Source organism: Populus nigra, chromosome 1 (genome assembly GCF_951802175.1).
Source record: "Populus nigra chromosome 1, ddPopNigr1.1, whole genome shotgun sequence".
Lineage (NCBI taxonomy): Eukaryota > Viridiplantae > Streptophyta > Magnoliopsida > Malpighiales > Salicaceae > Populus > Populus nigra.
In genome coordinates, this window is record NC_084852.1 from 44,125,188 (window position 1) to 44,140,428 (window position 15,241).

At 34.2% G+C, this 15,241-nt stretch overlaps 2 protein-coding genes across 5 annotated transcripts; both read left to right on the plus strand.

Moving 5' to 3' along the window:
• The first annotated feature begins 1,137 nt into the window (after positions 1-1,137).
• On the plus strand, positions 1,138-2,817 carry LOC133687729 (plasma membrane-associated cation-binding protein 1-like). Of its 2 annotated transcripts, none has more exons than XM_062107156.1 (5): positions 1,138-1,427; positions 1,588-1,730; positions 1,861-1,950; positions 2,053-2,137; positions 2,262-2,817. In XM_062107156.1, exons 2-5 carry the CDS (start codon positions 1,617-1,619, stop codon positions 2,558-2,560), a joined length of 588 nt encoding a protein of 195 aa, XP_061963140.1. In that variant the 5' UTR covers positions 1,138-1,427; positions 1,588-1,616; the 3' UTR covers positions 2,561-2,817. The 2 variants fall into 2 exon arrangements, with proteins under 2 accessions (XP_061963140.1, XP_061963066.1); XM_062107082.1 differs by having other exon boundaries at positions 1,163-1,359.
• A 6,251-nt stretch (positions 2,818-9,068) lies between these two features.
• On the plus strand, positions 9,069-14,804 carry LOC133680201 (transcription factor GTE1-like). 3 transcript variants are annotated; one of them, XM_062103017.1, is made up of 9 exons: positions 9,069-9,170; positions 9,635-9,760; positions 10,028-10,216; positions 11,244-11,321; positions 11,987-12,211; positions 12,447-12,545; positions 12,710-12,768; positions 13,820-13,970; positions 14,104-14,804. In XM_062103017.1, exons 2-9 carry the CDS (start codon positions 9,635-9,637, stop codon positions 14,353-14,355), a joined length of 1,179 nt encoding a protein of 392 aa, XP_061959001.1. In that variant the 5' UTR covers positions 9,069-9,170; the 3' UTR covers positions 14,356-14,804. The 3 variants fall into 3 exon arrangements, with proteins under 3 accessions (XP_061959001.1, XP_061958997.1, XP_061959008.1); XM_062103013.1 differs by having other exon boundaries at positions 9,094-9,203; XM_062103024.1 differs by lacking the exon at positions 9,635-9,760 and having other exon boundaries at positions 9,116-9,170.
• Positions 14,805-15,241: the final 437 nt, after the last annotated feature.

Genomic DNA, 15,241 nt, shown 5'->3' on the forward strand with positions numbered 1-15,241 from the left:
TATATATTTAACCCCAAAAGATCGATTGGTATATCAGCATCATTTAGCTAAGGGCTTGGGAGGGTTTGTTTCCTTCAACATCTCAAGTTCAAATCTACTAGTATTAAATTTATTAATGTCATGGGCTACAAGATTTAACCCTATATAAAAGTTGGTTCTAAACAGTAAAGATTTAATATAGTACGTGCAAATTAACTTAGAATACTTTATATTTTAAAATATCATGCGTATAAGCTGAATTAAAATACTCCATGTTTTGAAATAAAAAAAGTATTTTAACTCTATTTTTTTATCCATAACTTTTTAAATAAAAAACTTGGAAATTGTTTTAATATACCCTATATAAAAGCTGGTTTTGAGTCGTAAAGATTTAACATGGTGCATGCAAGCTGACTTAGAATATTCTATGTTTTTTTTTTTAAAAAAGCATTTTAACTCTTTTTTTTTATCCATAACTTTTTAAATGAAAAACCTGGAAATTGTTTTAATATATACACATCTCAAAAGAATATTAATTATAAAAACAGATGGATCATTTATCCAACATGAAATATTTAATAAATGGTAAATAATTAAATCACCAAATTAAACTCGATTCAATAAAATATGAAATCACCAAAGAATCATGGCACAAACGCAATAAGTCAGTAAGAAAATCAAAGATTCATGAAAATGGAAAATGGCGATGAATATTGTCCACGTTGTAGAGTTGTTGAATATCATCGCTATAGACTAGACAGAGGTGTCGAATCAAGAGGTTGAGATTTTTTATTTTTGAAAAAAGAAGACAAAAGGGTTAGTCATTGACGGCGTGATTGAAGAACCAGCGAAGCCACGTGAGAAGTTTTGAGAAGCCAAAGAAACATATTTTGTTACAGATCACAATCAACGTCCGAGTGGGGACCCACTTATAATATTTGCCACCTTTCATTGAGATTGATTGCCAACTGGCATCTCCCCCACACCTCTCTTCCCTATTTTGTCCTTCCCATGCCATGCTTATTTACAAGACCCACCCTTGCTTTCAATCATTATCGGCCAAACCAACCCTAAATTTGTGGACACTTATAGCCCCGCGGGGATCACCTTGTGATGCGGGGGGGCAAAGGGCTAGAGAGGGTCATTGACTCATTTGCATGGTGAGGCTGGCTTGCGTGCATTAATAACAAGTTGGTATGTTTCGGTAATTAAGTTGGAAAACAAGGGGTAGGTTTGTTGCAAGCATGTCTATATGATGCCATTGGCCTTAAGCATGATGCGCCTTAATCTGGAGGGACAAATATTGGCTGTAACAGTTGCGTTGAGGTGGACACGAGGATAGATAGATAGATAGATAGCAGAGAGACAGAGAGTTTGAAAGTAAGTGAGAAAGATGCGCACAGATTCTTTTGGCTGATTCATCAACTTTGCTCCTTTCTTCTCTACTTGTATGAATTTATGTTTGACTCGTAAATATATAATTCATGATGTTTCTTTCATGTAATCGATGAATATGTTTTTTTTTAATATTTTTCTTTCTTAATTGGATAGAGTTTTTGATCTTCAACCTCTTGATTATTCATACTTGTTTCTTTTCCGGATATACAGATTTGTTGAGTACTTGAGACAAGAGAGATATGGGGTATTGGAAATCAAAGGTTCTTCCAAAGATCAAGAAGGTTTTTGAGAAGGACAGTACAGCCAAGAAGGCAGCTGCAGCTGAAGCTATCAAGAACTTTGATGAGTCTAAGGTGCTCTTTTTAACCTGAAACTTTCTTGGATTTCTTCTTTTTCCACAAGAATACTGTAACTCGCTAGAGGCTAGCTTACAATATGTCTCTATTCTTTAACTTGCAATATGTATCTTTCTTGCTTTATTAGGAGGAAATCTGTAAGGAGTTTGAAGAGAAGAGGACTGAACTTGGACCTAAAGTGATAGAAATCTTTGAAGCTTCAACAGCTGAAATCAAAGTCAGTCAGTTTTATTTTTTTCCATGCGTACATCTACCTATTTTATACATGAATCAGGATATATACTAACATGGGCTTCTTAATTATCTTAACTTGAAACAGACATTAGTTAAGGATCCCAAAGAAGCAGGATTAAAGAAGCAAACTACTTCAGTTCAAAAGTTCCTTGATGAGCTTGTTAAAATCGGTATATATATAGAAAATTTACTCTCTCATGTCCTAGCTTCTTTCAATATCTATAAGCTATTTTATTATTGTCATCTCCATATATATATATATATATTTACTTTGCCATATTTTTGCATGCACAGAGTTTCCAGGATCAAAAGTAGTATCTGAAGCATCGTCAAAATTTGGACCAGCCTATGTTTCGGGTCCTATTTTCTTCGTTTTTGAAAAAGTCTCAACCTTTATTCCGGTAGAGGAAAAGGCAGTTGAGCCACCAGCACCTGAAACAAAAACTGAAGAAGCAACTTCTAGCACAGAGAAGGAGATAGTAGTTGAAGAAGAGAAGAAAACAGAGGTAGTAGCAGCGGAGGCTTCAGAGAAGACTGAACCAGTGGCTGAACCACCTGCCAAGGTGGAAGAAGCAGAACCACCAAAGCCATGACTCATCATCAAGAAGTAAATCCCGTACGTCTTTGTGAAAAAGGTTACATAAAAAAAAGATTTGTTATTCTTTATCATGTATCCTTTCATTGTAAGTTCTTTGGGTCATATATTCCTTTGTGTATTGTTTTTTTTTTTTTTTTTAAGTTGTAATATCAATTTACAGTCTAGAGAAGTGGTGGGGGGCGCGTCACTTGGTTTCTCCTCTCTTTTCTTAATTTGTTCTTCTTGATAAAAAAAATATTAAATTTCTTTGAATAGGATTGTATTTGTCCTCTCCCTCTGCATGTCTTTTTGCCTGTTTGTCCTCTACTCCTATTTATTAATAGTTGCTGGTATATGTCCTTTTTTTTTTTTTATCGTGCCTTGCTTGATAAAGACCAAAACGTTGCCTCTTTGCTTGGGATTTTAAGAATTAATTGCACGGAAAGAAATATTTCAATAAAAAATAATTAAAACCTTGGAGGAAATAAAAGCTTATTAATTTAAAAATGGAGTGCTTGTTTAAGTTCCCTGTTTGTCCTTCATTGCTGAAGTTCAATTTTTGCGTTCTCTACCTGTAAGAATGAAGAAATTATTTGTTTCAAGAACATAAACCAGGAGCACATGCAAGATACAAACTATTTCTTTCGAACGACATGCTAGCTAGAAAATGTGTATATATATATTCCCGACTTTTCTTCTCTCTCGATCACTTCCTATCAGGGGACCCTGAATAAATCATAGTAATTATACTTCCATGATCGTAGTTAAATTATTTTGATCGATTTCACTTTTGGGACAGGGCCAAGTAGCCCTTGAGTGATGTGTGCTTCAAGATCTATTTTGTAAGAACTCGTGAATTATTACAACAGATCGATTGTGCTGTTGTAAAATCTTGTTTGTCGTTTTACAAGTGGATGGCATTATTTTAGGCATTTTCTTTTTGTCTACCATACCATCTACCACCCCGGGGAGAGCATAATGTTTTGCCCAGCACTTCATTTGTTTGGTATCATGATGTATCAGCTCCTATCATGAATACTTGTACAGAATCAAGACAATGTTGTTATATACCACCGGAGCGAAGATTAATTTCCTTAATTTGGACAGACTCTCTGTGAGGACAAATGCTTGTTGTTGGTTCTGATGATCATCATGTCAGACCATTTTTTTCCAGGGAGGAGCTGGGGCATAGTTCTAAGGCTATCCATTTTACCAATTTATTCATATCGGTGCAGGTAAAACGGTCAAGGATAGGGTTCAGAAGTCCCCTCATCCTTGGACATGCTCCACGAAACATGGTCCAATACCTAGAGGGAATCCAAAGTTAAGTCTTCTCTCATAGTTGGATTAGGGCAAACCATGCTCAAATCTAAAACCATCTCTTCGGCCTCCTCCTAATTAGGCTAGGGAAAGCCATGTCCAAACTCAAGACCTTCTTTAGCCCCTTCCTAGTTGGCCTGGGATGGCCTCACTGCGTGCCTCCTCTCCTCGGAGGTAAGATCGCACGTCCCTCCTTGACATGACTTAAACTCTCAAATACAACCAATTGCCTTTAACGCACCTACGTTATTCTATTATAATTGAGCCCACTAGGTGATGACTGTCACGTTGGACTCATTTAGGCTAATTGCCGTTTTAAAACTTCGCCTAATCCATAATCCATGATCGGCACGTGACAGAATTTATTATCTAGGTTATGAGTTATGAGTTTGCTTCTCAACTCAGTTAATATAAAATAATATTATTTAAATTTTTTTTTTAAAAAATTAAAATAATATTATTTTAAATAAAAAAATTAAATCAAGTCTCATCTAAGTTTTAACAGGGTTACGAGTTAATTCTTCGTGACAACAAGTATAACTAGGTCAACTCCTAACTCGGTTCGACATGAAATCTAGTCTTAACCAAGCCTTAGATAGACGGGTCATAGATCTGTCATGTTAGGCCAGGTGAGGTTTATTAACATTTCTTAGTAGATGATTGACATGACAATACCTCTTACTTCGAACAAAACGCTACCACACATTAAGGTTTATATATCTAAATGATTTTTTATTTACTAAGGGTAGTCACAATCTTTTCATCTTTTTTTTTTGCCCTGTAAATGGTTATGGTTCACGGATATAAATATACATCTATGAATCATGAGGTACAAAGGAAGAGTTTCTTTCATACTTTGGTATCCTAACCTTCATCTTCTTTGTTATCTTGCAAATAACCATAAATACACAAATACACGATACTTAACCTTTAAGGCAACATCCTTTTTGCATCTTTATTGGTTTAAACATGAGAAGATCTTTTGTATTATATATGAGACTTATTCTGGAATAGATCATGAATTGCAAGTTAAAGTCTTTTATAACAATTCTAAAGCCCACCAACCAGCCATGAAAAAAGTCTAATATCTCTCGGAGTTTGCTCTAAACTTTGTTAGTGGTGTCATCTATAAGAACTTAAATTAAAAACCAAATCAATTCATTTTCTTTTTATAAATCTTCCAACTCTTTTCACAATTGATAACCCAGAAACACTAGGATAAGAGAGAGTGCTCATAGAGACACTTTTAACAATACAAAAGAAACTTAGAGCCTTACTTATTCCTTAATATCAATGACTTAACCACTAGCTCCATCACATGCATCACCTAGTGTAAATAGACAATTATTACCTAAATGAAAAAATCATCATGACAAATCATCATATTTTTATTCGGTTTTTTATTTCAGGTAAAAATATTACTTGAACAAAAAACAATCTTCATCTAGGCAAAACAAATTCCCACACGATGCTTGAACAAAAACCATATTTCATCTAGAAAAAAATAACCACTTTACTCATACAACTCCATTCTCTATGAAGACACCAATGACTATTTTGCTTAAACCAAATGGCAAACGTAAACTTAGAAAAAATTTTATATAACAAGGAGTAACTTTGCTTGGGTAAAATATGAATCCTATGAAATGCTCACTAGACTACATTTTCTTTATGTAACTCTCCAGCCTAGACAAGAGAACACCTCTACCTAGGTATAACATGATCTCTATGAGACATGCATCATAAATGTCTCTATGTAACTTTCCAACCTGGACGAGAACACCTTTCTAGGTGCAACATAATCTCCATAAAACATGCACCATAAATTTCTCCATGCATGTAATTCTCTATCCTAGGTAAGAATGGTTTTCATGAGACTTCTCCTCCCAAGTATAATATAGTCTTTATTTGAGTATATGAACAACTTGGAATGAACTCAAAATGTTCTTCCAATCTGGGTATAAAAAATCTATATTTGGGTATAACATGATCTGTGTGAAATATTTATTATGACATTTTCTCCAAGAGATTCCCCACCACTACGAAAAAAAATGACTAGGTAAAAAAACAATCTTTATTCAAGCTTAAGCATTAAAACTCTTTATTAAAATCCAAAGACACAAGGCCATCTCCACTCAGGAAAACATAAGAGTTTGCCAACTTAAATTTCCATAACAACATAAATGGTTACTTTACTCACAAGAGTAACAACAAGTATCCGTATGATTTTTCATTCGAACATGAACAATCATTTTGGGTACAACTACCCTTTAGAACATCTTATTTGTGAATGAATAACCTTTTTAGGTACAAACACCCTATTCAAGTATATACAATTCCTTTAGGTACAATTACCTATTTAAGTATTATACAATATCAATTCAAGTCTATATTTAAGTATAGGGATAACCTAACTTGAACTGAAGGAAGTCAACACTCCAAGTGAAAATGATCACTATAAAACTTCTTCATTCATGAACTATTCAAATCTTCCATTCTAGTATAGAGATGACCTGGCCTAAACTCAAAATACTCTTTATTTAGGCACACTCTCAGTTTAGGTAATCTCTATCTAGAATGAAAAAAGGTCAAGTTGGACACAATTCCATTAGAAAATCTAGCTTGAACTAGACAACCATTCTTGAAAAGCTTGGTATAAAATAAAATAAAATAAAAAATCCTAACAAAAAAAAAGCCAAAGGGCCTTTTCAAAATTGGTCCACCATTGGCCATTCATCCAAACACAATGCATGCCTTTTAATATGTCAAATATATGATCATTTGGTTATGACACATATTATGATACTAATTTAAATCTCTCAAAAACAATCATCATCAGGGTTTTAAGTTATAAAAAACAACTTTGTTCATGTACAAAAGCATTCTCCACTCAAGTAAAAGAATCATTTTGCCTAAGTACAACCAGATCATGAGTTACTCCATAACTTTTCATGATTTACCCCCTCTAAACTTCATAGGATTGAGGTCAAAGATAACAATTTTTACAATATAAATAAAAACAAAAATAAAAATATTTTTCATCCCTAGGGGTTTTGTCCACAAAGTTCTCTCTTATAACCCCAGGCTAGTCTCCTCCGGTATCAATATTGGGCACAATCTACTTCTTAATCATGTTTTTGTTTTCCTTTATAAATGGTGTTTTTGCGTGTTTTGCTTATTGTAACATATATACTTACTCAGCCCATCTCTCTATAAGTTGGATAATCATCTCCAACTTCCTAGAATTAGACTCAAATAAGTCCCTTAACTATCTTTTTCTTAGAGCCATTTTCCTCCTTGATTATTTTTTAAGCCCAAGTGTAGCCGTATCAATATAAAAAAATACAACACATCTAAAATAGGTACAAGGTATGATTACAAAATATACAACATGCACAAAGAGAAAGATATTGCATATCTTAAATGCTCCTCAAATGAATACCTTTTAACAAGATAACCCAAATACAACTCTTAGTCTTTGTGTCACTATGGTCACAAAGACTTAGAGAGTTACTAATGGATTCAGGAAAAACAACTCTTTCCTATTTTACAAGTATCAAAACCTAAATATTGGGTCAATGATAGGGCCTAAAGGTCCCTCACTCTTAAACGTACTCTATTAGCATGATCTAATGCTTAAAAGAACTCAAAGTTAACCTTTCCTCCATGTTGGGCTAGGGTAAACCTTGCCCAAACCCAAACCCATCTTTTGGTCTCCTTCTAGTTGGGTTAAGACAAGTTATTTCCAAATACAAAGCCATTTATTGGCCTCTTCTTAATTGGTCTAAAAAAATTTATACCTGAACCTAAAATCATCTTTTAGCTTTCTTCTAGTTGGGCCTGAGTGGACTGACTATGTGCCCCTTCTTTGGTGGACTGACCATATGTCCCTCCTTGATAAATATTCTTAAATATAAGTTGCCTAGGGTGCACCCACGTCATTCTATCATAATTGTGCCTACTAAACGATGGTTGTTATGTTGGACTCATTTAAACTCCGTAGATAATTGAATAATAAAGCTTTTTGCCTTGAACAAAAATCCACCATCCATTAAGCCCTATAAATCTAAATGATTGCTATTTTTATATGGATCATATTCTCCCTCTATTTTGGCTCTTATCACCAAGCAAATGAGTGTTAATTATGAATATAAATTTGCATTCATGAATGTAAGGTGAGGTAAAACATTTTCTTTTATACTCTAGTATTCTGACCTTCATCTTTTTTGTTATTTCCTGTAAACAATCATAAATATACAAATAAATAAATACACAATATTCAACCTTCATGATAACATCCCTTCTAAATCTTTACTGACTTAAGAATTATAGGGTTTTTTGTATTACACAAATGACTTGTTTTGAATGAGATTATGAATAACTAGTTGGACACTTCTCTAATAATATCAAAGCTCATCAATTAGTCATAAAAAAAGCCTATTATATCTTGAAGTTTGTTCCATACTTCATTATTCTCCTAAAAAATTTATTTAATTTATCAGTTCTTCTACATTTGAGTTGACTAAGTATTATATTAGATGAACAAATGAATGGCTAGAGAGATGAATGAGAATTATGAATTTTATATATCTTTGGTTATGATAATGCCACTACATACGTGTGTGCGTGCGTGTAGCTTAGACTTGAATTTAGAATTTAATGGAGCAACTTTTTGTTCAATAATTTTATATTTGAAGCACAACTTTTTTTTAAAGATATAAAACTTTTTAACATGAGAATACAAATATTAATAAGATGATTTTTTATCTCTTTCGAAAAGGGAAAAAAAGGAATCGTTATATATATATTTTTTATTTTACCAATAAGTTCCTGAAAGGAAAAAAAGAAGATTTGACTCATTTATTACACTGTAGATTTAGGTTTTTGTAAATCTTAGTTGATTCAGAATAACTTGGAACTGGGACATATTAGGTTTTGGGTTGTAAACTAAAACCTCATGCCTTATAGACTGAACGACGTAGTTTTCTAACTGTCTTTTACCACTTAAGGCCACCTGAACCAAACCTTTGGATGCTAATTTGAGACTGGCCCATAAAGGCCCATTCCAATCTCGTGAGCCGAGAAAAGAAAAATATATAGACCGAATGAGTTGGGCCTTTCAAAAAACAAGGCCATCCCAGGATCAGGGAGATCTTTGACTAATCCAACGACGATAAGAAACTATAAAAACACCAAGAGTCGTCCCACTCAACTACTTTCATTCAATTTCTAGGACCTCCCCTCTTCTTGTGCTTCTGCACTTTTTGACAGTGTAATTGCTGTTTCGCACTTTAAAATTGACAAGAGTGAGTTCAGTTTCTCTCATCGCACGAAAATTTGTTAGTGCCCTTTCCCTTTTATTGTTTTTCTTGACTAATTGTGTTGTTTATGCTGAAATTATCATGATTTTGATAGATGGGAATTTTGTTTTTCCTTTTTTTTTCAAAAGAAAACGAAATGGATTTTGGCATATTGTGAGCAAGTAAATGGAGTCCATGTACAAATCCAGAAGATGTATTGTAGTTTTTTTGTTTAATTTTTAAGCTCTAGTTCCTTTCTTTTAACCATCAAAGACTTAGACTTTACCGGTTTGGAAGAAATAGATCAAAATGGGCTGCAAATTTTCAGATTCTTCTTTTCTTTAACTTTTGTTCCTTTAAGAAAATGGGATTTTTTTCTTTCATAGGAAAGAAGGTTGCTACTTTTCTTCTTTTCTGTACACCTTATGACATCTTATTTTATTTTCTTTGTTGTTGCTTCTTTTTCATAGATGGAACATATGATCAGATCTATTCGAGGTTCCAGAAATGTTGGAACTGGGAACATTGAAGTTGATAACTCGGAAATGGAGGTGTTTTGCGGTTGTATTGATCGAATGTTCTCAAAAGTTAATGAGGTGTTTTTTTTTTTGTATTATTAATATTATCAATTCTAAATAAATAATGACTACTTGGTTTTGTTAATATTTTCCTTAAATTCATGTTAATAGATGTTGGAATGCAGTGAAGAGTTGATTTTTGTCAATTATGTCTTGATTTTCTTACTTACAACTTACAAGTGTGCTGGATAATGAAATGAAAAGATTGTCACGTTATTAATTTGATATTGCATTTTTTACGCAACTTGTTGATTACCAACTGAAACCAGCCTATTTTGCTTGCAGTTTGAGCAACGAGTAGATGCAGTTGAAAGATACTACGCAGATAATAAAGAACTAAATACTGCTAAATGTAGCTCAATTCTGAAGGATAAAATCAAGAAGAAACATTTGATGACCGTTGAGAAGCAACAGCAAGATTCTGAAAAGATAACGCAAGACCTCATGCGCCAGTTTGCAGTAATATTTCGCCAGGCAAGTAGTTAGCTCTCTGATTATATAAGAGGTTGCCACTACTTATGCTTTCACGTAAATCAGGAGTTATGCATATTATGTTTCTGAGTTGTAGATTTGAAGTTTCCAAATCTAGGATGAATTGAGATTTTATTGATCCCCACCCTCTTCATTTCCTCATTTGATGATAGAAATTCTATGCTGTTATAAGGAGTAGAAGTTTTCACGGTCAAATTCCTAGCCTGGTAATCTTGTTTGGTTTGTGGGCCTGTACATTCAAACTTCCAGCCTAAATAAATCATAATTCATAGGGGACAAAATAACTGAACTCTATTTCTGCCCTCTTCCGGATGGCTGGGAATGTGATTGAACAGTCTTGCACACTTTAGAGGTTATGTGACAGTGTTTGGTGCGGTATGCACATATAGAGAGCATAGCAACATTCAATGTTACTATTAAAATTATCCTCTTTTTTTTAGGCTGCCTTGTGTTGTTTCTGTCTTGTAACCTGTTTTTGTTTTCCTTCTTCAAAATAAATTGAGTGTTCTGCAGCTCAGAGGGTGTCTTGAAAATTTTCATTAAAACTATTCTGTAGTAGCTGAAGTTTGCTTAGTGTTTGGTATTGTGGTGCAGGGTGTTTTTTACTAAAAAATGCATCAAAATAATTTATTTTTTCAGATATTTTTTCATTTTTGACATCAGTACATCAAGACCATCAAAAAACACTAAAAAAAATGCATCAATTTAATGCTTTTTCAGGTAAAACGCACCTAAAAACAGAAGCTACCACATTCCCAAACACTAGATGTCTATCCGGATATTAACCATGTTAATTCATTATGTTGTTCAGATATGAGATTGGACTAAGCTTGTGGTCTCTTTCCATTGATAGAAGTTCATCAATGCTTTGTTTTTTAATGCTATTCATTTTGATTTTTTTAACTTCTAGTCTGATAAGTATGCTACATAATGTAGTATATCTTTCCTTCTTCCTTAAACCTTCTTTTCCCTGGTGAAAAATCTAATTGATTTCCTTATCGCTCATCAGATCACTCAGCACAAGTGGGCATGGCCTTTTCTGGAACCAGTGGATGTTGAAGGTCTTTGTTTGCATGATTATTATGAGGTAAAGCTTATTGTTACCATTAAAAGTTTCTACTTGTATATATATCTATGATCAACTGATCTGGTTTTTTGTTCCAAAAGTAATTTTAGGATCTCTTCCACACTTTGGGTTCTAGATTCAAGATCTAAAGAGATAGAAAGTGGGAAGGGTTATGTTTTTCTTTTTTATGATGATGAATTTCTAGATTTCTAGCAGTGCTGATAAAAAATATATTATATCACTTACTAAAACTAATGGAAACTAGGCCAGTTTGGCCTTAAATTTTGTTGCTCGGAAATCTCAATTCTGCCATAGGGAAGAAGTAACTCCCTTCCTGCTTTTTATAGAATTAATTGTAAACCACTTTTGTGAGAGAAAAAAGGTTGCTGTGGAAGATAGTGGGTGTTTACAAAACATCTGGAATTGTTGGTTGGCTATCTGACATTCTAAAATCTACCAGTCAAGAGTTGGAGAGGTGCAAAATAAGATTTTTTTAAGGATTGAACATGAAAAAAATAATCCTCACTTTGAATCTACAAGTTTGCTTATACCTATAATTTTTCTTGCCATGGTATGCTATAGATTTTCTTGATGCATCCTTTTATTTACTATTCATCTTTGTTAATTTTGGAGTTTCTTTGTGGATATATGTATCTTCAGTTAATGTTTAAGGTTGTGCATCCCAGGTTATTGAAAAGCCAATGGACTTTAGTACAATAAAGAATAGAATGGAGGCTAAGGATGGCACTGGGTACAAGAATGTTCGGGAGATATATGCTGATGTTAGACTTGTTTTTAAGAATGCAATGAAATATAATGATGAAAGAGATGATGTCCATGTGATGGCCAGAACTTTGTTAGAAAAATTTGAAGAAAAATGGCTGCAACTTCTGCCTAAAGTTGCCGAAGAGGTATATTGCTACCTTTGTTTGATTGCCCTTTTCTCACTGGAAATAGCTTAACTGTTTTCTCAGCACCCCATCTGACATTCGTGAGAGGTGAATTGCTACCCTAGCCTGAATATTGTTTTGCCTAGGAATTGCTTGATTCTCTACAGCAGACCGAGTCTGATAATTCTTTTCTAAATCTCATTATCTATCTGGTACTTTCTATTGTTGGGTGAATTCAATATTTAAATGCTTGCAGGAAAAAAGACAAGAAAAGGAGCAAACAGCAACTCTGGTGGCTACGAAACTAGCTGAGGAGGCTTCTTATGCTAACATGGCTCAGGATTTAAGCAATGAAGTATGTGAAACTTCAGAGCCTTTTTGTAACTCACTGTTTAATGGAAGGAGATGCTTTTTTTTTTTTTGCATACACTGGATGACGTCCCTCTATTAAATTGTTTAATATTGTATAAGAATATATCTGTTACATGGGTTGAACAATACATGTTAAATTTCTGTCAGCTGCATGGAGTTGATATGCAATTGGAGAGAATCAGAGAAATGGTGGTTCGCAACAGCAGGTTTGTTCAGCAGCCCATGTTCAGTTTCCTGATATATAACTTTGAAACTTTTATTGGTTCAGATAGATTTTCCATGGTATTTTACTACTGTATGTAGGACATTCATGATGTTTTCTTTGTTTTCTTAAATTCTCCAAGCAGAAAAAAAGAGTTGGGATGAAGTGCCAGTACATATTGATTTTCAAAAACAAAAGTGCTATTCTTAATGTCTCTAAAGCTTTATTTTAGTTTTTCTACCTGGAATCTGAGCTGGTGAATGACATGAACAGCTAGTCTTCAGCATAGCTTGGCATGCTGGTTTGTTCTTATTGTTCAATTTATAGACGAGTCATTCACATTTATGGACACACTGTTGAGTCTGAAAAAAAATCCAAAAGTATGCTTAATCAATAAATTTTTAGAAACTTGTGCTACATTAACAAAAACAGAAAATTAATGAAAAGGTCGGAGCAATACGTAGAGTTACTAATTTAGTACTTGTCCCCATTTATACTGATATAAAGTTGATCCTGGCACTCTGTTTGTTGAATTCTCAACTAAGAGGATATTTCAAAAGTTGATCCTGGCACTCTGTTTGTTGAATTCTCAACTAAGAGGATATTTCAAGTTAAAAAACTCATCCACAAAGTACAATTTTAAGGAATAGTAAAAAATGAAGGGGAAAGGGTTAAAAATGTACTAGTATCATTAGAATCTTAACTACCCCCCCCCCCTCTCTCTATACAGTTTCTCTCTTGTTAACTTACTCAAACACGAACTACTGCTCTTGCTTCCTGGCTCGTTTTTCATTCACTTCGTTAAAGAAAGTTTTGAAAATATTTAAATTTTAAGAGATGTTGATAATAGAGTCAAAAGTACCTTTTAAACCATCATTATGATCTGAGTTGTATGCGTGGTTTGCCCATGCTGTGTTGTGTGCTTGCAACTGTATGTGATGTGTGTATTTGTGTGCATTTGTGTTCATTTGAGACTGGCCAGCTGAATTTGAGCCATCTTTCATTATATTAGTATAATCAGCCATCCTCAGTTACAGTGGATAATGTTGTTTTAGAAAGATATCCACGGAAGAGAAGAAGAAACTTGGGACAGCGCTCACTCAATTATCTCATCAAGATCTGATTAGGGCACTGGAAATAGTTGCTGAGCATAATCCGAGCTTCCAAGCAACAGCTCAAGAGGTGAACCTTGACATGGATACTCAGGTGATCATTTATATCTCATGCTTGTCAGCATTCTAAATTGACAAGCATGTTTAGATTCTTGATTATAATTTCCAATATATTGCCATAGCAGCTAATATGTTTTGTTTTATTTAATTTTGTTTTCCCATTCCAGAGTGATGTGACGTTATGGAGATTAAAGGTTTTTGTGCAAGATGCACTAAAAGTTTCTGGCAGGAATTCTGGGGGCACGGGTATGGGGTGCAACAGCAATATTAACAATGATGATAACAAGGCCAAGATCAACATCAACAACAAGAACAGGAATTCCACTGCTTCCAAAAGGAAAGGAGAGAGGTGTGATGCCGTGACCAAGGCATCTGCCAAGAGGACGAAGAAGATCTCACTTAATTCCCTTAATCCATAGCCTACCATTGCAGTTTAGGATTTGTTCTGGCAGCAACCATTTACTTTATCGATAGCTTTCGATTACTTGGTTCCATGGGGAAGTGTTAAAATCAGGAAATTTTCTGGAGATGGGAAGAAATGGTTGATGTGAACAATTGAGAAAAGCATGGTGCGTATTTGTGGCAGGTATCACATTCCATGTGTCCTCTCGTGTGGATGCACATGCATAAGTGATATGTGAAGATTGAAGGTTTGGAGGTTCCTCTTATCTGGCAAATTAATCACGTTGAGAGATTTGTGAAGATATTCCTGTATATATTGAAGGAAAGTGGCAAATAGTGTATATTGGTTCTGTACATATTCTACTCTCTTGAATTGCAAGATATATGTTCTGTTGCTTCTGACATCAGTTTAAATGTTACGGATGTAGTAGTCAGGGATTTGTTTGTTCCTGTCTTTTAACACCAACCCTAGCCGCCATGTTACAAAGAGCTCAATGCCTTGGGCTCCAGGTGCTCTTTCCTGAAAGGAAAATGGGTTCAGGGCTCTAGGTGACTCTATCCTTTCCAACTCCTGATGATGAATCATTGACAATGCGCTTCTTGCTTGACTGACTTTTAATCAGGCAAATGCAGGACTTACACAAGAAATTGCCAGAAGTAAAAGATGCGGGCACCGGTTTAAGATTTTATTTCAGTCATTACTAGCAATTAGCATTTTGCATATTAACATTTCTCATGTGTTGTGAATGTACCTTGGGACTTAGCAGCATGTTGTGGTGGTATTTAAAAAAAAAAAAAAAGGAATGTTGCATTTTCTGAGATACTTGGGCATTAACCTTGTTCCACCAAATTAAGTTTTCAAAGTGATCACCATAACGCTCTTAATAACTCTGGAAAGTAGAG